Genomic DNA, 22461 nt, shown 5'->3' on the forward strand with positions numbered 1-22461 from the left:
ATACAATTAACGTAATTATTATGTGAAGATTTTAATAAAATGGTAATTAAATAATATACAAAATATATGGTAGATGTAAGTGTGGGGTAGTAATGAATAATGGTAGAGTCATCAATGATGAAATTTATTAAATTGTAACAAAATTATAATAGTGTTAAGGATATTTTTGTGTAATAAAAGTTCAATAAGGCTAATTTTGTTTAATAAAATGAAGTGTATAACATTTAAAGTATAATTTATACATTTATTAGCATACAACATGAACAAAAATCATGAATTTAATATTGATGGATAGATATAATGTGTTTAGATTATAGATTATACACTTAGTGAGTTACTGGTAGCTCAATTGGTTACTTGGTAATAAATTATGGGCAATGACACATAAACGAACAGTTCTTGAGCCTAATTTCACTCAATACGGTGACTCTTTCGTTATCTTGTCGGGGTCGAATTATTAGACTATTTTTTAATTGCATATTTAAATTTGTTTTTAAAATTAAATTTGCGAGTATTTACTTGTCATTGAGATAGTATAACTGTATAACCCGTCAAATGAGTGTTAGTGACGATCACGTCTAGGTCAAAAGCATAATGTTGACTGCGTGTATTAGTGTATATATTGAATTTTCTTTTTGTAAATTAATCATTTTAAGGAGTGTGATTTATAATAAAAGCATTTAAAAATTACAAATAAAAATATCACAATATATATTACACTTAAAATATACGGAGTAATTCCGACAATTTCACGTCCAAAGCATTTGCCGCTGCCCTCTTCCGCGACTTTTCACTCAAACCGACGCTATTGCAGCCCAAACCCTTTCTCCGGTGGCCCCTCTCTCGATCTCGCCGGCTATATTTCTCCGACGGTGGTAGTTCATCTCAGGTAATCCATTAGTAGTCCATTTCAAGTCGTACTCAACTGTATTCGAATTTGCGCTACCATTATCGTCTGATTTTAGTATTGGGGACACGAGTATATGTATTTAACCTCCCATCGGCATTGTTGTAGACGCGCCTGATTGATGATTTCATGTAATATAGATATGATTTGGGCGTTTCTGTAATTTATGCATCCTTATGTACTCGAGGTAGAGGGTTGAGTTCCTGAAATTTGTATCTCCATTCGATTATCAGTGTAATGGATTGTTAGTTTTTGCGGGGTAGCTGTCCAAGCAATGTGATATGTTGCTCGGTATCAATCACATTATTGCTAATTGGATCCATATCAGTATAACTTAGTACAGTATACATGGTTTGCCCCTGTGGTTCTGGTGTGGAACATGGGGAAAAATGGTCAAGTTATGTGAATTCAGTCACTGGATAGTTTCAATCGTATCGGAGTTATCAATTATGATCAGTTCTAGCAATTGTTCTGGGGAATCAACAGCTGCAGGAGTTTATTGAAAAAGAGGCATAAGGCTTGAGTGCTTCCAAGTCCCAAATATATGCCCATGGCCTCTTTCTATGTTGAAGTGTTTTTTATGTTAGTTTTGGGTTTACCATTGCCTTGATGTAGTAAAACCATTTCAAATAGAGGATTTGGTATTATTAATGGTCTTGTAAAGTTAATATTTATCATTTCTTGTTCTCTGAATACCGTTACTGTCTTGTGCATTTCCCTCTTTCACTTGAACTTTTTATTCTTATATATTTGGTGTTTGGCAGATTTCCAATTAATGGCAAAGCCAAAACAGAGACAATCTGCTCATTCACGTTCAAACAAGAATGATGATCCGGATGCTGAGCAAATTGACCAACTAGCTGAAGATGATTGGGTGATAGTCAAGAAGCAGAGAGTCACTATTCTTATTCCTGCTTTACCTGCCTTTGAGCAGCCCATAGCGATTAATAGTGGAGAAAGCCCTCTGCAGGCACAGCCAAGCAAAGCTATGAATACCCCGTCGTCTCCAGTGCCCATAGTGCTTAATTGTGGAGAAAGCCCTCGGCAGGCACAACCGAGAAAAACTATCAATATCCAGCCTTCTATAGTAGAAGAAATGCACACTGAGAAGCATGCAGTTGTTCAATGTGAGAAATCTATATCTTTGGGCCATGAACATACTGTGCAAATTATCAATGTAGCTCCTGCCCCTCCTCAACCCACATTGCATTTCCCGAAGCCGTCAAGATTAAGTATTGGCTCAGAAAATCCACCAGTTTGTAGTTTTAGATCCAGCAAGATAAATGGTCTTTGCAATGTGACAAAAGTGAGCAAGCAAACTATGATTATTGCCAATGGAGGTTCAATGATTAATAAAAGAATGAGGGCATTTAATCTTGAGAGAAGGCTTCAAAGAGCTGGTGGGCTGACCAATTGGCTAGTTTCATTAGGCCTTGGTCATTTCATAAAGATCTTTCAGGGTAAGAATGTCAATAAATTTCAGCTGGCGAATTTGACAATGGAAAAGCTGAAGGACATGGGTTCATTTGCTGTTGGTCCCCGGAGAAAGCTGATACATGCTATTGATTGCCTTTGCCATCCATAATGTTCTAATCATGCATGAGCTCATGAGATAGTTATGACTTCTCCGCATTTGACAAAGTCAGGGAAGCATTCCCTGCGAAAGGTACACTCAATCCTTTAGCTAGGCCTGTCTTCAATACATGTAAATTGTAAATATACCCTGTGAAAGATCCTATATCTGTGATATGTAATTTGAAACTCAGAACTATATTTAGATGAGATACTCAAATTGTAGCAGCAGTACCCATCTTGGCATCTTCCACCAAAGATGGGCACAGCCCTAAAAAATATGGGACATACTAATGCAGGCAGCCTTTAGTGCCAATCTGGTGATATCATAAATCCTATTGGAAGATTGAGAAGTTTTTGTTTAATATTCTATTTTGTTTTCACTTTTTAAAAGAATGGAACATGTTGCTTGGACCTCCATGATGTTCTTCATTACAATCACTTGCATTTGCATCCTATCATTTTTCTTAATGGGAGAATCTACAATCGTGATTATTTGTCAGGTGAAAAAGATGCTGGCTGGCTGCCTCTAAAGATGGTGCTCTTCCCACTCATCCTTGCCTTAAAATAACAATAATAAAATCCATTAAGCCAAAAGCTAAGATGCTTTTTACTCAATCAACTGTTCCCTGCTTATCCTTGCCTTAGAATATGACGTTAGCTTATGCATTGTACTGTATGCTTTGGAGTCTAGAGCATTTATCCACAATGCATATCGATTTTTTATTTATTTATTTATTTAACTTTTTCTGTTCAATGTAGGATGGCAACTGGGCGGGTACAGGGAATAGGGTTCCCGCCCCCGCCCCCGCCCCCAAATTCATCCCCATTCTCCGACCTTACCCCGTTTTCTGGCCCTGTCCCTGCGGAGATTTGTTGGGGATGGGAATTTCCTGCCTATTTTTTACACACATCTTGATGTTTTAATATATTATAAAATAATATATTATTTAAATTATACAATTAATTTACAAATTTATATATATTATAAATATTTAATTAGCCTAACATCTAATTATCTTAAATGCAACTAGTACAAAATACATCAAAACATTTCACAATACTTAAAAGATTCAAAGAATCTTGTTCAAATCTTAAGTTGTTAATCAGAATACCAAATCCCAAAATTCTAAATATGGAAACATAATAACCAAAAGTCCAAATATTAGTAGATTACATATATATATATATATATATATATATATATATATATATATATATATATATATATATATATATATATATATATATATATATATATATATAGACTTGCACTCGGGTGCGAATGGCTTGCCCAGGCGCGAAACAGGAATGGATTCTGTTCGTCCACGTGTCCAGATCTAATGGATGAGAAACACTGATTTTTTAAAAAAATGCGGTGGCATTTTCGTAAATAATTGAACATCGAAGTGCAAGTAAAATGTATTACAAGTGCATGTAAAATGTATTATAGGTGCAAGTAAAAATTTACACTGAGCATCAATACTTAGTTGCACTTATAGTTCTAAGTAGTTGCACCTATAGTTCTAAGTAGTTGCACACATAGGTATAAGTAGTTGCATCTAGGTGTATGAATGTTTGCGAGTGGTTTTCAGGAGTATTATTACCCGCTGAACTCATATCAATGAATGTTAACAAGGCAAGATTACATGCACTTATAGGTGAAAGTAGGTGCACCTATAGTTATAAGTAGTTGCACCTATAGTTATAAATAGTTGCATATATAGTTATAAGCACACCCAGGTGCATGAATGGTTGCGGTAAGTGAATGCTAACAAGGCAAAATTACATGCACTTATAGGTGAAAATATGTGCACTTATAAGAGATTTTACTTGCACTTCGATGTTCAATTATTTACGAAAATGCCACCGCGTTTTTTTTTTTAAGTTATTAGATCTGGACACGTGTCGCGCGCTGATTCGTTCGCATTTCCTTCCTGGGCACTTATTCGCACCTGAGTGCGTCCCTATATATATATATATATATATATATATATATATATATATATATATTTTGGTGAGGATTACATTTTTTGAAAGTCAAAAACTTGGGATTGCATTAATTCAAGGGAGAAACAATGAAAGGAGGTAGAGTATCCCTCTAGACCGTTCGTGCTTTGACCGCACTTACATGTTTAGCTAAGGCATGAGCTACCAAGTTGGTATCTCTGCGTACAAATCTAACAGAACAAGCAGAGAAAGAATTAATTAAAAGTAAACACGATCTAAGACAATACCAAGATACAAATGAAATCCAGAAAACTAGAGACGAGAACCGCACAATCCGAATAAATTTTAGCATTCTGGTAGTTGTGTTCATGTAGCCACGACAGGGCCTCGCGTACCGCCATGGCTTCAGCTGATCATACGGACACAAAAGAGGGCCACTGGCCGCTGCAATGAAGGTGCCTTCCATGCTGCGCACGTAGAAGCTGAAAGTTGGGGAGCGATCCAGGCCATAAAAGCCAGCGACAGTGTAGCAGACAATGGCACAGGCGACGGCAATGCATGGGAGGATTACATATAATTATATAAATATAATATGAAGTATTATATATATATATATATATATATATATATATCGGGAATTTAGGTTTGGGGTCGGGATGGGGTGTGTTCCCCCTCGGGGAAACTCTCTCCATCCATTGGAAAAAATTCTTAGTCCCTACAGCCTTATCCTGTAGGGGTGTGGATTGAATCTTTTCATCATAGATTGAATTATCATCCCTAATTACATAGTTTCATGCCCAGTATATCATGATGACGTGGGAGACATTGTAATGTTGGTATATCCTCTTAAAACCCTCCAGTGCTTCGTATATCATGACGTGGGAGACATTGTAATGTTGGTATATCCTCTAAAAACCCTCCAATGCTCCGTATATCATGACGTGGGAGGTATTGTAATGCTGGTATGTGTTTTTAAAACCCTCTAAAGATGGTGTAGACATTAGCTAATGACGGAAGAAACATCAGCCATGAGGGTGTTGTTTCTTAAATTCTTTAAATTATTTTTTCATTTTTTCATTTTAATATTTTTGTTTAGAGTCCCACATTGATAAAATAATGGAGAATATATGGGTTTATAAAGTCATGGCTAGACTAGTTAATTAGTTGGATTCATTTTTCGCTAATGTGTATTATATTCCAATTTGAGTGGCCCTAGCCCAAGCTGTATTTCAAGTGGAAGGGTTAGCTAGCAAATTATGCTGTATGCTGTGGAACCGTGTCCACCTTGTTCCAGGTACCACTTAAAACGGATCTTATCTAACTCTTCGAAATCTGGCTCCGCCAATATCAACTTGAAGAGCACCATTAGGCCATCCGGAGAATCCTCCAAAATCAATGTCCCCCAATCGTTAAATTGACCAATATTAGCAAGGTAGTCTTCACATCTATTCTCTTTCCTCAATACATGCAAGAGAACAACATCATCAAATCTGGAAGCAATGTACTTACACTCCATAATGAGAGTAATGATATGATTGCAGAACTGATAGTCGTCATTCATCACCTAAGCTACCGCTTCTGAGTACAATTACATGAATTCATAGTTGATAATAACAAAAGTGGGATGAAATTTGCTAAAACAAATTCATTAGTTACAGGAATTTAAAATAATTTACAGCCTCAAAAGAATAAAGGCAGAGGCATTGATTCTGGTGAGTCATAGTCACTATTCATTGCATATGTTGGTAGTATATTAATAATTGGTGTGTTATTAAATGATAAATTAGAGAAGAAAGAAGGAGTGGTCCACAGCAAGAGAAGTGGGTGTCTCTCACTAGCAGCAAAAGCCATTATTGAGTGCATTTGCAAATTGCAGCCACATATTGGGTAATATGGTGTCAACTATTTGAGACTGACAACATGCATTCATTCTAAACACGTAATGTACCCAATTGTAAATATGTACCTTTGTGCGCATGTCTATGATGTCAACCCATCCACCTAGAATTGCCTATGCTTTAATTCCCAACTTGTCTTCATACTACGATTTCAACCATAGTGCAATGGCTTTTTGGGGAACTAACAAAACTTTCATTTCAATTCATCTTCCACAAATGTCATGTCATTCACTTCTCATTATTTCATTTATAATAACAATGTATACACACATATATACATAATAATAATTCAATATAGAGTAAGGAGAGACTAATAAGTCTCTACTGTCTCGCTACTAAGGTATTTATGTCTCCCACTAAATAAGACGGGGGCTTGGATCTGAGAAGAACCCCTAGTTGAGGGAGCAAAATGGTCGGGGATAGTGGTTTGAGAAGTAGAAGGTCGGGGTTGAGGTGAAGCACGGGAGACCCGATTAGAAGTCTCGATTAACCTTGCAGCGCTCAGAGAAAGAGCATGAACCTCGGAGAACTCCTCGATCTCCTGGATTGTGGAATCATATGACGACACGGAGAAAGATTTGACCTCAACGTTGTTGGGTCGTAGTCTTGTGCGGAGACGTTTTGACTATCTAACTCTTACATATCTCCTCATTTGGGGGAGGGGAGACGTTTAGAACGGAAAGCTAACTAAGAATCCTAAGGTCTAAAGAGCGGTAACAAAAGAAAAAAAATGCACTATAGTGAATCCTTACCAGAAGTGATGACTGGGAGCCTAAGATCTCTTCGAGAAAAGTTGCTATTCTTCAGGTAAGCTCGGAAGGCTCTCGAATTACAGTAAAGAAAAAGCGTAAATCACGTTCACCCAATACCCTATTTATAGAGGAGAAGTTGCGGGAAAATTCAAAATTTTTAGCGAATCCCTAGGCGACCAATGACGGCACAACACGTGGCTGGCGAGGGAACATGACTGGTAGTCCACATATCATCCAACGAACCTGCGCCGCACTTGATACTAGTCAGGTAATAAGGTCTCTATCAGTCGTTCCGATCGGATATTATAGCACGAACCCTTTCACGTTATGCCGACGATAATGCATGGGCTAGGGGGCTACTTGATAGGGAATATTCCCCAATCGTTGCACCTGTACATATCACGTACCTGCTCGGTATCCGAGCGGGCCGTTGGGAGGAATTATTCTCGAGCATTTACTGACCTTGGAGCAACCAGACTTGACCCGTCATAAAGGGCCAATGGCTTAGATAGTGGCAATACTTCTCTACCTTTGGGGTCTTCCCGATCACTTTAGGTCGGGGCATGACATCCCGCATTCCGCACTTAGAAAACGGATCATCATTCCCCTTAGTCAAACCCGATTGCAGCAAAAATAAGGGCATCAGGAACCTTAGTACACGTGGAGGAATTAATGAAGCCTCTGACCTGTCCAGTACATGAGCCACACGTGTCGCATATGCCGAGCTTCCGACATGTGTGTTCACTGTTCTCCTATAAATATCACATTAAATGCGAGAGGGAGGGACTTTTGGATTATTATATGCAATTATTATTTTATGTTCGGTACTTTTTCTGACCAACTGTCACCTAATCTCGAGCTCAATCCCTTAAATTAACAAACCAACAAACCAATACGTAACTGCAAGAACAACCGTATTACTTGGATCGATATACGTACACCCGATAATATTTACACTATCATAGATAATATGGAATAGTGATTTACAGACTAGATTAAGTGATTTCTTTGTATAGTAATATAGAGTATATAATAGTTGATCTTGACCAGGTTTGACTCAAATGCAACTAACAATAAAATATATGTATATACACACACACAAGCACAAACAGAAAGAAAAAGAAAAACAATATTTACGAGCCGTTTTAGGGCTAATTTAATAAAATCCACTATATTGTACATGTACATAAGGCTTTGACGAAGGGGATATGTTGATCGATTTTATAATTTCGTAAATGAAATGTGTTAGTATGAGAGATAAAATTACAAATTCTTGATTTATTGTCGATTGTATATACAATTGTTTTGTTTTGTATAATAGATATATCTTATATAAGCGATTATTAAAAAGAATAACTTGATTTTGCTGTAACATTACGTTGTCATTTATTTTGTACTCCGTATATTTAAACTTTATAATTTATACACCATAACATATAGAAACTCTTTCCATATCATATGTAATACAAGATAATTAGGCATCTATCTTATCGGTGTTACATGATTCCTTGGTTATAAATCACATGTTTTTTATTCGTGGTGAGATACACTTTACCAAATTGCAAGTACAAGACAATTATTGACATTAGTAATTTTATTTTGTCTTGATTAATAATGTATAAAGGGACAACGTCTGCATGTAGCATTAACCTCTCCCATACATGAATATGTATATATATGACAAACCAATGATCAATCACATCAAAACTTAGCTCCCTGCACCATCCATAAATTTACAATATATATATATATATATATATATATATATATATATATATATATATATATATATATATATATATATAGCTAATAATATTGAACTTATAATGAGAATAAAAGCCAATCAATGATTTATTTATATGTTTTCATTTTTATACTTATAAAAACAATTTCTAATTTTACCGTTCGCGTTTTAAATTTTTCGTAGAATAAGGGTCAAATAGGCAATCGAACTGTACACAATAATGTAATTAGGTCACTAAACCTAAAAAAAAATACAATTTGATCCCTAAACTAACCAGTTTCATGCAATTAGTCCAATTTATAGATTTTTCAAATTTCTAACCGGTCACCTCTAATTTTAAAATATTTTTTAAAAATTATTATTTAAAATCATTATTTTAAATTAAAAAAATAAAAAGAAAAAGAAGAAGACCGGAGAAGAAGTATCTTCGTCTCCGGCCAGAGACAAATAAGGTTTCTTCATCTCCGGCCATGGAGATGAATCCATGGCCGGAGACGATTTTTTTTAATACTTTTTTTATTTTTATTTTAAATAATAAATTTTAAAAAATATTTTTAAATTATAGGTGACTTGCTAGAAACCCGAAAAATTTACAAATTGAACTAATTGCATGAAATTGGTTAGTTTAGAAATCTAATTGTAGATTTTTTAGGGTTAGTGGCCTAATTGCATTATTGTGTGCAATTCAATGACCTATTTGACTCTTATTTTATTTTTCTTTTAACATCATTAAATTAAAGTTGTGTTAATGTACGAACATATACTGCATTATAATACAATTAGTGGCACTAAAGATAAAAAGTTGTGTTAATGTAATTGACTTTCTAAGTTCCAAGTTTAATTTCTCATGAAAGCTTCTTCCAAAAAGGTTAAACCCAAACCTCAAAGGCTCCTTACACTCTAAAACGATAGAGCATTTGAGAATATGTAAATCACAATAACTTAATAACTTAACATATAAAGCCAAATATCGATGCGTATAAAGAATCTGCTCATTTTTATATCTATTAACCTTGTTGAATTGAGGCGATCAAATATACAACTTATATATTTTACCTCATTAAAATTCTTTGTAGATTACCCCTAACGAATTTCTCATAAATCAAAGTTGTGTACTTGTGTTGAATTGAAATTTGTTTTCTAATGAGTATATTAAATCTCAATTATTAAAGATTTTCACAGCATTGAAAATTGAAAAAATGAAGACTCTATCATGGGCAGGAAAGATGATGACGGTGGATGTTTTCAAATAATTTTCTTTCACCACCTGCATCCGCCGCCACCTCCGCCATCTCCACCGCCACAAACTTTTTCTTATTATATTAAACTCCTCCGTGTTTTCTCCCTCGTAAGAATCTCAAACACTGCCTCCATCACTGATCAAAATGCCGTTTGGATCAAAATCCATGTATGCTTTCCTCATCCTTCTTTTCACAGTCGTCTTCTTCGCCACCCTCCGCCATGAGCAAAACCTCGGCTCCGCTGCCGCCAAAAAAAGTATCCGTTTTTACGAAGATATTTTCCTTTCCTCCGCCTCCAACAACTCCATCGCCGCCTACCTCCGCGAACTAACCCTCCAACCGCACCTCGCCGGCACGGCGGCGTCTCTAAGAACGGCGCTTTACGTGAAGGCCCAGTTCGAGTCCCACAACCTCGCAACCCACTTCACAAACTACACCGTCCTGTTGTCCTACCCCGTGTCCTCTTCCTTGACGGCGCATTTCGGCGACGGCTCCGCCGTTCCCGTCCCGTTATCCGAGCGCGGGGTCCGGGAAAACGGCGTCGTAATGCCGTTCCACGCTTACTCCCCCTCGGGCTCCGCGTACGGCAAGGCCGCGTTCCTGAACCACGGGAGGGAGGAGGACTACCGCGAGCTGGCGGCGCAGGGGGTGGAGGTGGAGGGCTGCGTGGGGATTGTACGGAGAGGCGGCGGGCTGTCAAGGTACGAGGTGGTCGAGAGGGCGGCGGTGCATGGAGTGGCGGCTGTGCTAATGTACACCGATGGTGACAGGGAGGAGGAGTTCAGTGAAGGGGTGGAGAGAGGGACGGTTATGGGGGTTAGCTTAGGGGTAGGGGACCCACTCAGCCCCGGGTGGGCCGGGCTCGAGACCGGGGAGAGACTCCAATTAGATGACCCGCGGGTGAGAGAGAAATTCCCCAAACTTCCATCGATTCCGATTTCCATAGACGCCGCCAAGACGATATTGAGGTCCTTGAAAGGGGCTGAAGTACCTCAAGAATGGAAAAACGATCTAAAGAGTAGTAGCATTGATATTGGAAGAATTGGACCTGGCCCCACAATGCTGAAATTTTCATACGAGGTCAGCTAAAACCTTAAAAAATTTGTCTTTCTATGAGTTTTTGGAGGTTTAATGTGCATCTGTTGCTTGTTGTTTGTTAGTCTATGCTATTTATATAGGATTTTTGTTTGGTTGTCTACATACTTAGCTCATCACAGTAGGGAACTTGTCTTAGAATGGTTGCTATTCTAAATTCTTGGGTCAGATCACAAGGTGTCCTGAGCAGACCCTATCTGTAAGAGGTACCTTTAAGCCTGTACCAGACTAATCCCTGTTCGTACTGGGTTGACCCAATTAAGGGGCACTGGCCAGATTGGTTTTTCCATAAGAGAGGGGGTTCGAATTTCCGACATCTCTTAAGGGACGAGAGTGGCCACTCGCGCCAACCAAGCTGTTTTAAATGCAATAGCTAGTTGGTTTCAAGAAAAAATAGTACTGTACTTGGTAATAGGTAACAGGTTTCACCAAATTTTAGAGTGAATGGGCAGGAATGAAATGTTGTATCTCTAACCTTGTTTATATGCAAATGACCTTTTCCGCTTGGTTAGCCTTGACGTTAGGTAGTCGGGTTTAGGAAGCAAATTGTAGGGTTATGATACAACCCTGAGGTTGTATAAAATACCCTTCTTCGAGTCAAGAGCTAAACTCCAGACTGTGCTTCAAGTGGTATAAATACATGGATAACTACCTTAAACCACCCACTATTCACTATTCTTAAAGTAGAAGTAACCTCCCTTACACTAACTATGATATTAAGAAAGTCTATGCTCTATTTATAGTAGTTTCATTTAAGCTAACATAAGAAAGATGGGGTTGAAGTGGGCAGATATGATGGATTCACAGTTTCACTTTAAATGTTTTCTATCTCTAATTAAGAATTTTTTGTTTAATGTATGTAGGGGGAGAAAAAGATGTCTACAATACATAATGTTTTCGCTGTCATAAGAGGATCAGAAGAGCCTGATCGCTTTGTACTTCTTGGGAACCATAGAGATGCATGGACTTATGGAGCAGTTGACCCTAATAGTGGCACTGCTGCCTTACTTGAACTTGCTCGTCAATATGCTCTGCTCATGCGAATGGGCTGGAAACCTCGACGAACAATCATTCTTTGCAGTTGGGATGCTGAAGAGTTTGGGATGGTAGGCAATATTACCTTTCGAGCATTCATTTAAATATTTAGCATTTGTATGTGGAGATTTAAGCAAACTTCTGGACTTTGTTTTAATGTTTCTGGATTCTTTAAATTTCATGATTGTTCAGATGTGCTTGTTTTGAACCTAAAACTAAAAAATGTGTTCTGATTTCCAGCTGCTCAAATAGCACATGGCTTTGGAATTGAAACCAAATCTTTAAAACGACTTTTATTCTTGTTGCTTCAGATTGGATCCACTGAATGGGTTGAACAGAACCTTCTCAATCTGGCCTCTAAATCTGTAGCCTACATAAATGTTGATTGTGCCGTTCAAGGACCTGGATTTTTTGCCAGTGCAACTCCACAACTTGATGACCTTCTTCTTGAAATTGCTAAGAAGGTAAACCAACTCCGCCTCAATTGATTTGGTGTTTTGGCTGTGGTTCTCGTACTCTAACAATTTGTGCTGTGATTGTCACTAATGCCCTTATGTAAGGTTAAAGATCCTGATACAGAGATGATGACAATATTTGAGAAAGAGACGGTTACCAACCAAGCTATGAATGTAAGTTTTCCCCCGCCCGCTTTCTTTTCTTTGCTAGAAAACTTCATCTGTAACTGCAATATTCTTGGCTGCATTGCAGATCCAGAGACTTAGCCGAGTAGATTCAGATTTTGCTCCATTTTTGCAACATGCTGGAATTCCTTCCATCGATATGTACTATGGCAAAGGTACACATGAATTGCCAGTTCTTGGAACAAAGATAAAGAGTGTTGATCACCTGCACTTAGCATGTATATAGGCCCTGTTTGGTAAAATAGTTAGCCTATATGCTAATTTTGGCTTATTTGACCACTATCAGTTGTTTGACTTGGTTTAAAAATCAGTATAAGTGTTTGGTTAATTAGCTTTTTGTTCTCCAAAATGCTAAAATTCAAAAAGCTACTCAAAGCAACTTTTTCAATTAGCTTTTTGAGAAAAGAAATTATACCGAACAGCTATCTGCTAAGAAACAGCTAATTTACCATCTAATGTTAACAACACTTTTCTACAATCAGCTAATGTTATCAACTAGTTATACCCTCTAATTAACTCAATCAGCTAATTGCTATCAGTTAACAACCATTTACCAGGGCCAGGCGTATTCTTGTGCCAGTTGGATTTCTAATGTTCTTTTACCCTCTTGCAGATTTCCCAGTATACCACACAGCCTTTGACTCTTACGATTGGATGGTGAACTCTGGCGATCCATTGTTTCATCGCCATGTGGCAGGTAGCTGCTTTGTTCTTTAGTGCTTGTATAAACATTATGTTTATCTTGCTTTCAACGTTTTCTTAATAGCCTCACGATTTAAGATGGCCCTTTTTAAGAAATTTCAAATCTGACAACAGTAACAGGAGTTTGGGGACTTATTGGTCTTCACCTCGCTGATGATGCAATTCTACATTTTAACTACGTCTCTTATGCAAGACAGTTGCTGGTATAAACTTTTTGTCTAGATCATTCGGTGTTGATTAGTTAATTATTTCTTTATTTTTTCTATAGCTTTTTGGAACTTCTATACAACATAGTGCCCTTTAAAACTAATGATTCTTAATATTGCTGTGTCAAATTATATAGGGGTATACGCATATCTTGACTGAAAAATTGGGAGGGAGCTTTTCGTTGCATCCAATAACGGATGCCATTCAAGAATTTATGGCTGCAGCTACAGAAATCGAGGAAGAAGTGAAGGTTCTAGAAAAGATGCTTTCTTGTGTAATTCTTTTATTCTTGTCTTGTTTTTATATAGAGGAGGAAGCGCGAAAGAATACGAACACGTGTGACTTTTGATTCATACTTTGCTCTTATATGTTATCGGTATAGTTGGAGAATTAATGATGGTACTGTTCTTTTCTGCTATTTAATTCTGAAATGCAGAAACTGAGCGAGGATGAAACCATGGACGACGGCCTTTTTATTCTGAAGAGGCGGATGTTAAATGATCGATTGATATTTGCCGAAAGGGGTTTCTTAGATGGAGAAGGGCTTCCAGGAAAGCAATGGTTCAAGCATCTTGTAAGCATTTGTCCCAGAACACTATATTGTGTCAGGGTCACTCAACTGGGATATAATGCACATGGGCCAAACCACACTAAAAGATTGAATCCAACTAATTAGCTAGTCTAACCCATAGCCTTATAAACCCATATGTTTTTCTCTTATTTTATCAATGTGAACTCTTAACACTTCGATATTTAGAGTTGATTCTCAACTGGTTGAATTGCAGGTTTATGGGCCTTGTACTAACCATGAAAGCAATCTAGATTTCTTCCCTGGAATTGTCGATGCCATAGCTGGATCCACTGGCATGAATAAGATCGAAAGGGAAGGTGTGATTCGACATGAGATCTGGCGAGTTGGGAGGGCTATTCAACGAGCTGCCTATGCTCTCAGAGGCCAACTAACCTGAAGTTACAGGCATTACACAAATATTCAGTCGGTGCCCTCAGTTCCGTGTTAATTCAGCCCCTCAGCAACACGTCTTACCTATAAAATGTTAAATTGGCAGATGGCCAATCTCCTATTTGGCAATTACTCGACCGAATTTTGTCCTGTCTGGCAGGATTTTTGTTTCGGTTGCAGGCCAAATGACAATTTCCAAATATATTAACATTTTGTGTCACACCTATGTGTGCTATGTTTTTGCTCCATATGTTTTAGGTTCATTTGATAATCATGGATCTTAGCACGTCTACTCCACGTGTTTAGGATCAACTAGTTTGTATATTGTAAATGAATAACATTTTGTTTATAAATTAATTGAATACTTGAATAGCAAGAAGTTTATGGCCAATATAGTCGGGTGTGTTTGTTCTTTTACTTAAACTTTGGATAATTTAATCCATTGGTACAGTTTAATAATGCTTTCATGTCTATTGTTATAGAAATGGAATGGAGATGGAATTTACTTTCTATGTAGGAAACAAATGCTTTATCCATTGAGCTAAACAGGTGTTTAGCTCGCAAACATCAATGAGGAAGCATCAGCAGAACCCTCCCCGCTTTCTGCAACGACCTTCAACGCTGTCAAGCACTCGGTCAACTGCTGTCCCGATGGTATGTTTCTCTTACTCGGGATATTGTAGGTTTATGACCCTATGTTTTCTTGTTTTGGTAACCGTCTTTGCTTCTTCAATGAAATTACCAATTAGCTTTTGTAGAAGTTTTCCATTTTTGTGTGTCCCGTGAATTTGTTTGCCTTATGAATTGCATAATAGCTCATACTCGAAGATTTAGAAATCCAGGGGAATATATAACTCATAACAAGAAAAGAAACATGTTACATTGTCAAACACACAAAAAAAAGAGGCATTTGCCAGAACTCTATTGCAGAGTTTGGAATGAATTAGAATTGGATAGAGGGTGAGGGGATTCGGGATTCTTGGAGCCTTCCTTTATTCAAGAAAAAAGCGGTGATTATGCATTTATGCATCCGGTTTTCAAGCTTCCCATCCCCTCAGAAGTGTTGCCCTGGCAACCCGATTAACGCCTAGCGTGAAAGCGCCCATACGGAGGTCACAGTTGTGGGTTTTGCACATATCCTTCACGTCCTTGAAACCTCTGGTCATATATGTCTTCAGTTCGGCATTCACTTTCTCCTCGTCCCACATAAAGCCTTGAATGTTCTGTAGTTTTCCCAGTTAAATCAGAATGTTAAACCTTGAATACTAGGAACAATAAATTGCCGATAATTCATAGTTCATTACCTGAACCCATTCGAAATAACTGACAGTGACTCCACCTGAATTTGCATATATGTCTGGCAGAATGACAACTCCTTTCTTCGCTAAAATCTGAAAATATTTCAGACAGTTAACATATGCAGTTTTGCTACGACTTTCTTGATCAGTGGTAAAACCTCGATGCCAGACTAAGTACTAACCTCATCCGCTTCGGGATCAGTTGGATGATTAGCTGCCTCAATGATGAACTTGGCTTTGATGTCTTTTGCATTATCCCTTGAATCAAAATTAACTCAGATGATCAATATAATGGCTGCAGTTTTACGATAACTTGTTTTTTTTTTTTTTAGGTACAGAAGAAGAACCTGTTAATCACGCCTCCTAAGGCAGCTGGGATGAGGATGTCACAATCTTCAACCAATATCGAATTAGAATCTATAGCAACTCCATCGTGGAAACCTTTGACTCCACGGTTCTCCTTCACGTGTTTCATCAGGCTTGGTATGTCAATCCCATTTTCGTTCTTTATGGCACCCGTGACATCACTAACAGCAACAATCTTTCCACCTTGTTCGCTGATCAGTTGAGCCGCCCACGAGCCAACATTACCAAATCCCTGGGTTAACAGAAACACTAATCAGTTGCTCTCTCATATAAGAGGTTGTGGGTTCGAATCTCAGTGGATGCGATATTGACTCTTTGTGCTTCAGTAAGTTGAGAAAGTAGTTATGAACAGATACTGCATTGTAACAGAGTCAGTAGTACTCAAAAAACAACTGCACCCCCCCCCCCCCCCACCCCCGGATTGTAGGTACACCCATACCTGTATAACAAAGCGTTGCCCGGCAATGCTCTTGCCATGCTCGTTGAGCAGGGCTTCTGTTGCGAAGAGAACGCCCCTCCCTGTAGCGGCATCCCTACCTAGAGAACCTCCAAGATCCTGATGTTCGTTCAACCATTCCCGTTAGAGAAAATGTAGCTGAAAACGTGGCATGAACAAAGAAAGAAACTCAAGATTTCACTTTTTTTTTTTTGGTCGGTTTGTTATGTGCACTTACAATAGGTTTTCCTGTTACTACTGCAGGTGAATAGCCATGGAACTTTGAGTACTCATCCAGAATCCATGCCATTGTCTGCACACATTGATCGAGTTGAATCATTCCAAACTAGTTACTACATAAATATGATATGTTCATAAATATATATATATATATATATATATGTATGTACCTGTGGACCTGTTCCCATATCAGGAGCTGGGACATCGGTGTGGGTGCCTATCAAATCATGTATCTTCTGGGTAAAAACTCGAGTGAGTCGTTCCAGTTCAGAGCAGCTCAGCTCGCTCGGATTGCATCCTATCCCGCCCTTGGCTCCGCCATACGGTATGTTGGCTACTGCTGTCTTCCATGTCATTAGTTGTGCTAAGGCATTCACCTCATCTGGATCAACCTGCATTACACACAACCAAATCCCATTGACCATCAAGCATGATATCGAGAACAGAATCTCGATTTCAGTCCCTTTAGGAACAACCAAATCCAAGAATTACATTACCTCGGGATGGTATCTGATCCCTCCTTTCATAGGACCCCTAGCATTGTCATGCTGAACTCTAAACCCCACAAAACTCGCCAATGACCCATCGTCTTTTGGTATCGTACACTCAACCTGCAAAATTTGTTCCACAGCTCAGAAAACACAACCCACATTCATCTTTTCACATACTTTGTGGTGAGTGATGTTGAGCATATAGCCATTAATGTGCAATCCAACTATTAGTTTAGACTTTTAGTTGAGATGGAGCACATGCTTCAATTCGTGAAACTGTGAAAAGCACCTTGATTTCGCGGAATGGTATGAGCAAACTGTTCTCGAGCTTCGAATCCAAACCCAGCAGCCGTGCCGCCAGCTTGAAGTTCCGGTTGGTAGCAGCCAAGGCATTCATGATCCTGAAACAAGAAGTCAACACAGAAGCAGATGGAGGAAGAAGATGAAAATCAGATGCCCTGGTAAGCAGCTGTCTCTATCCATATTTATAGCCCAGAAAATCAAAGTTTAGATAAAGTTTCCAGCAAGGTGCCACAACACTAATAATGAAAAAATTTATAAATTCTCAGTATTTGGCATGTGGTAGATGAAACATGTGTCATTGTTGCATAATGTTTCTTATCCGTATAAAAGAACATGGCTGCCTATTTCTTCTCACCAACCAGCCTTTTGGTAAAACACCCAAAAAAGTCAAGAAACGTAAGCTCTGTAGAAAATAATCTTTTATACTTCATTCATTCCCCTTATTAGGGGGTATGAGTTTAATGAATGCCATTTAATTACTACTAGAACTATTTCTAATGGTTTGACCGATAATATCTATGTTTATGTGAATCTAGACCACATTCTCGGTTCCCATTCTGTACATTTTAATTTTTTTTTTTTTTTTTTTTTTTTTTTATACTTGGGTGATCCCAACTTTACAGACTAATTTTAAGTGCCTCTTAGAGCTATTGCATAGGTAAATCGTAAGTCGTACAATCAGTCAACCGGTCAGATCCTAGTCGATATCAAGTCAGGCGACGAACTATTACTCTAAAGTCCTAGGGGCATTCCACCTTGTGATCCTAACCGATAAATGACTATAAGGAGGTAAAGTTTAGGTTATCTATAGTTGATCTACAGACTCAAATTAATGAGTTCTCACGAAGTTAAATTTATAACATTGTGATTATTAAATGAATAGCCAGACTAACTTAAATGAAGTTTTTTTTTTTTTTTTTTTTTTAAGTATTAAAAATGGGCAATTATAGAATGTGGACTTGTGGAGATAAGAACGATCTTGGATTTGTCCTTCCCCATTTGAACCTCCAATCGCCCAATCGGCAGCAGCCAAATCTTATCATCATTAAATGAAAATTTATTAAATCTTGGAAACTCCAACAACGTTACCCCTTTAATTCGGTATATGAAAGTTAATCTTTTCAAGATCAACAAAATTAAGCATTATAGTGATTTAAAACGGATCTACAATTGAATGATGGGTTTGTTTCAATAAATTTAAAAAATTTATAATTAGATGGTATATTTTCACAAACACATATATATAATAGATGTATGAGTAGAGTTGAATGTGCTCCATCTCAACTAAAAGTCTAAGTTAATAGTTGAATTGAATATTAATGGTTATATATGCAACAAGTAGTTTTAACAAAATTAGTTAGACTGGTGATTACTTGATTTGGTAATCATAATGATATAAGTTTAACTTCTAGTGAAAGTGATTTATTGGTTTTTTTACTTGAGATATGCACAATTTATGTTTGATTTAACTCTTTATGATCTTTTATCGATTAGGATTGAAATGTAGGGTTTATTAGGATTATAATCTGGGGCTTAATTTGCACACATTTCAATCCCAAGGATTGATTTTTAGTGCAAGAGATATATTGATATTTGTAAAAAAAATAATAATAAAAAAAAAGGGTTGGCCAATATTTGACTTTATTATTGATAATGCAGCACATTATGGTTTACCGATGATGTATCAAATGTTATGGTGAATATATTAATGTCAGCGTTGACTAGCTTAAAACTTTTAGTTTATAACAAATTATATTTTGAATTATGGTCCACCACCAAATACATAAAAATAGTACTATAGGTAAATCAAACTGGCACTAGTAGAAAATATATGTACTCATGTATCAATAGTAATGAATTTACATAATGACTTTTATTAACTAAAATTGATGTACCTAAAGTACCATTAGACTTATTTTAAAATTGAAAAAATATGTGTTATTTAAAAAGTTTCCAATATAGTTTTTAATGATATATATTTTATACATTAATTTTATTTATAAAAAAAGAAAAATAGATAAAATTAAGAAGGTAAATTTTTTTGATAAGTCCACAATATAACTATTGTTTGTTTATTTTTATTTAGGTAGATTATAAAGCAATGCACGCGAACCCTAACGTAACATATGGATCTAGTAACATGTGAGAAGAATTTAATTATACTTAGAATTTGTTGAACTTTTGCAACAAACTCTTGGTTAATCTCTAACAAACAATTACTCAATTAGAGTAATTTATATTTGACTCCCCAAAAAAGGGACTAAAATTTTATTCAAGAACATTCGGGTCCTACGCATAAAAGAAGCTTTCGTAGACATTCCCCAGTTCCCAACAGGATTTGGATTAGGATTAGGCTTAATAATAGAGTATTTGGAAAGTTCTCAAATAAAATACACCAAAGAATCTTATACAGATAATGGATGATATTGGTCATGTTTTGTAACATAGTTAGTTTATTAGTTAATTTTGATTTATTTGATTACTATTAGTTGTTTGACTTGGTTAAACAATCAATATAAGAGTGTCTTTGGTTCATAGGTTTGTATACCAGGAATGAGAATCAAAATCATAATTAGTGTTTGGTTGACAACTTTTTAAAACATAACTATGGAATTTGATTACCCCTTCAATTAAAAATATCATTCTCTAATTAAAAAAGAGTATCATTCCATTTTATTGGTAATATGATTTTTAATTTTGGATTAGTGTTTTTAGATTATTTTTTTGACTTTTTTGTTCATATTGGTGTTTTAGATGTCATTATATTAAGATCAATTGCCTTAATTTTTAATTTGTGTATTTTTAAAACCTTTATTCCCATTATAGTGTTATACATAACCAAACATTAATATTGGTAATAATTTCAATTCCATCATACTACCAAATATGAAAAATACTTTCACCAAAACTCATTACAATTATCAAGTATTTGATTCTCATTCCGATTCCGATTCCCTTGTGCGAACCAAACACACCTTAAGTGTTTAATTAATTAGTTTTTTTTTTTTTTTTTTTTTGTAACATCTTATTGCTCCAAAACACTACTCAAAGCAGCTTTTTTTAATTAGCTTTTTGATAAAGTCATTTTGCATGTAATCAACTACCAACTAATTTACCAAATATCTTTCTTCAATCAGCTAATACTATCAACTAGTCAAACCCACTAATCCAATCAGCTACCAATTATCAGCTAACAACTATTTATCAAACACCCTATTATATGTAATAAATGTTATTAAAGATTCTCCATATTCTATAGCAACGAAAATAATTTCTCAAATTAGTCCGAACAATTTCGTTAATTAATTATACAAAATCACGTACCCAGTTAAGTCAAATAAGATTTCATAAAATCAAAAAGAAAAAAATCAACTTAATGAACATATAAACGATAAATAAATACCTGATTAGAGTGTTGATATCTTGAACTCCGCCGGCAAGAGGCTAAAAGCAAGCAGAATAAGTTGCAGGTTTTGGTACTCACAACACTCCCACTCTGCCCAATATATATAAAATATCAACAAATATGCATGAAAAAAAAAAAGAAAAAAAGAAAAAAAAGAAGAATCAGAATCAATTCTTTCTCCGGAATCTTGGGGCCAGATAGTTTCCGGATAAATACACAACCACAGTAGACGTCAGTGCAGCTGTCATTTCAATGCCGTATTAATTACTCCCCATATAATTTGACGATAAATTAATCTTCTTTTCAAATAATACGGTATTTCCATTTCGATATACCCAAAAATTTAAAAAAAAAAAAAGGAAAAAAAATACTACTTCTCTCCGTATGTATATGATGTGTTGATGCTTGAGATAAATAAGAACAACTGAACAAGAAACAATAATAATAACAAAAAAGATAAAGAAAACAAGATTTACCTGGTTTGACAATGTGTTTATTGTCACGAAACTGAAATTATTCATTCTTTCATAAACATTGTGATAGTGGTGACACAACCCTTTAGGGATACAATCAATATATTTATAGGCATCTAATCACTAAAAAGGGTCTACCTGCTTCATTCATATTCCTAGTATGGGACAAACTCATATTCCTAATCCATATATGAGACTAATTAATTAAGCTAATAACGGAAAGGAATGCTACTTAACCTAAAATATTGTTGTTGTTCTCAAAAAGTTAAATTTTCAATCCCAAGAGCCCAATGCTTCGACCTGACAGAGCATCTGAAATGATGTAAATTATAGTAACCTAGCTGAACACAGAGGTTAAACCTTTACTTACAATGCACAAGTCACAATGAGTCCCCTCACTTTGAGAGATTGTTTTTACACTACCTGAGACTTAATTCCATATTATTATTTTTAAATTTTACCCTACCAATTAAGCTGTCCATGCTGAAAACTTAAAACATTATTAGTGGAATCGATGGAAGTGATCCCATCGTATCAACAATCAACATCGTTATCTTCCATTAGAAAGCGCACAAGATTTGTTTGTTCGATGAAGGACAGAGGACCAGTGAAGGAAATTAAAGGAGCGGATTTGGGTTTGGCTTTTGCTTGCGCGAATACTACAAGTGGTACGTGAATCCGACGCCATTCTCACATGCCCACATTATAATCGTTGTTACAAATCATTTATAACAATATACTAC

General features: G+C 36.5%; 3 protein-coding genes across 6 annotated transcripts; 2 read left to right on the forward strand and 1 right to left on the reverse strand.

Moving 5' to 3' along the window:
* Positions 1-748: 748 nt before the first annotated feature.
* Positions 749-3371, forward strand: LOC109150529. 3 transcript variants are annotated; one of them, XR_002049167.1, is made up of 3 exons: positions 749-889; positions 1672-2573; positions 3242-3371. XR_002049167.1 is itself a non-coding variant. In XM_019298463.1 (2 exons), the coding sequence occupies exon 2, from the start codon at positions 1683-1685 to the stop codon at positions 2490-2492; it is 810 nt and encodes a 269-aa protein (XP_019154008.1). In that variant the 5' UTR covers positions 749-889; positions 1672-1682; the 3' UTR covers positions 2493-2890. The 3 variants fall into 3 exon arrangements, 1 of the variants encoding a protein (XP_019154008.1); XR_002049168.1 differs by lacking the exon at positions 3242-3371 and adding an exon at positions 2983-3156; XM_019298463.1 differs by lacking the exon at positions 3242-3371 and having other exon boundaries at positions 1672-2890.
* A 6587-nt stretch (positions 3372-9958) lies between these two features.
* Positions 9959-15172, forward strand: LOC109150451 (probable glutamate carboxypeptidase 2). Of its 2 annotated transcripts, none has more exons than XM_019298365.1 (10): positions 9959-11144; positions 12023-12265; positions 12506-12658; positions 12755-12823; positions 12903-12990; positions 13449-13532; positions 13652-13740; positions 13881-14018; positions 14181-14318; positions 14530-15172. In XM_019298365.1, the coding sequence occupies exons 1-10, from the start codon at positions 10209-10211 to the stop codon at positions 14710-14712; spliced, it is 2121 nt and encodes a 706-aa protein (XP_019153910.1). In that variant the 5' UTR covers positions 9959-10208; the 3' UTR covers positions 14713-15172. The 2 variants fall into 2 exon arrangements, with proteins under 2 accessions (XP_019153910.1, XP_019153916.1); XM_019298371.1 differs by having other exon boundaries at positions 9965-11144; positions 13881-13994.
* A 362-nt stretch (positions 15173-15534) lies between these two features.
* On the reverse strand, positions 15535-21350 carry LOC109150511 (glutamate dehydrogenase B). Its single transcript, XM_019298441.1, has 10 exons — positions 21243-21350; positions 17826-17937; positions 17543-17656; positions 17216-17437; positions 17044-17118; positions 16809-16925; positions 16351-16601; positions 16186-16261; positions 16010-16096; positions 15535-15928 (listed from the first exon to the last, which is right to left on the reverse strand). Exons 2-10 carry the CDS (start codon positions 17931-17933, stop codon positions 15743-15745), a joined length of 1236 nt encoding a protein of 411 aa, XP_019153986.1. The 5' UTR covers positions 17934-17937; positions 21243-21350; the 3' UTR covers positions 15535-15742.
* Positions 21351-22461: the final 1111 nt, after the last annotated feature.

This window comes from Ipomoea nil, unplaced genomic scaffold (assembly GCF_001879475.1).
Source record: "Ipomoea nil cultivar Tokyo-kokei standard unplaced genomic scaffold, Asagao_1.1 scaffold0268, whole genome shotgun sequence".
NCBI lineage: Eukaryota > Viridiplantae > Streptophyta > Magnoliopsida > Solanales > Convolvulaceae > Ipomoea > Ipomoea nil.

Coding starts and splice junctions, on each gene's coding strand:
- LOC109150529 (XM_019298463.1), top strand. CDS start 1,683: ATGGCAAAGCCAAAACAGAGACAATCTGCTCATTCACGTTCAAACAAG.
- LOC109150451 (XM_019298365.1), top strand. CDS start 10,209: ATGCCGTTTGGATCAAAATCCATGTATGCTTTCCTCATCCTTCTTTTC. Junction 12,824..12,902: donor TTACCAACCAAGCTATGAAT/GTAAGTTTTCCC, acceptor GCTGCATTGCAG/ATCCAGAGACTTAGCCGAGT. Junction 12,991..13,448: donor CGATATGTACTATGGCAAAG/GTACACATGAAT, acceptor ACCCTCTTGCAG/ATTTCCCAGTATACCACACA.
- LOC109150511 (XM_019298441.1), bottom strand. CDS start 17,933: ATGAATGCCTTGGCTGCTACCAACCGGAACTTCAAGCTGGCGGCACGG. Junction 17,657..17,825: donor TACCATTCCGCGAAATCAAG/GTGCTTTTCACA, acceptor CAAATTTTGCAG/GTTGAGTGTACGATACCAAA. Junction 15,929..16,009: donor GTTATTTCGAATGGGTTCAG/GTAATGAACTAT, acceptor GGAAAACTACAG/AACATTCAAGGCTTTATGTG.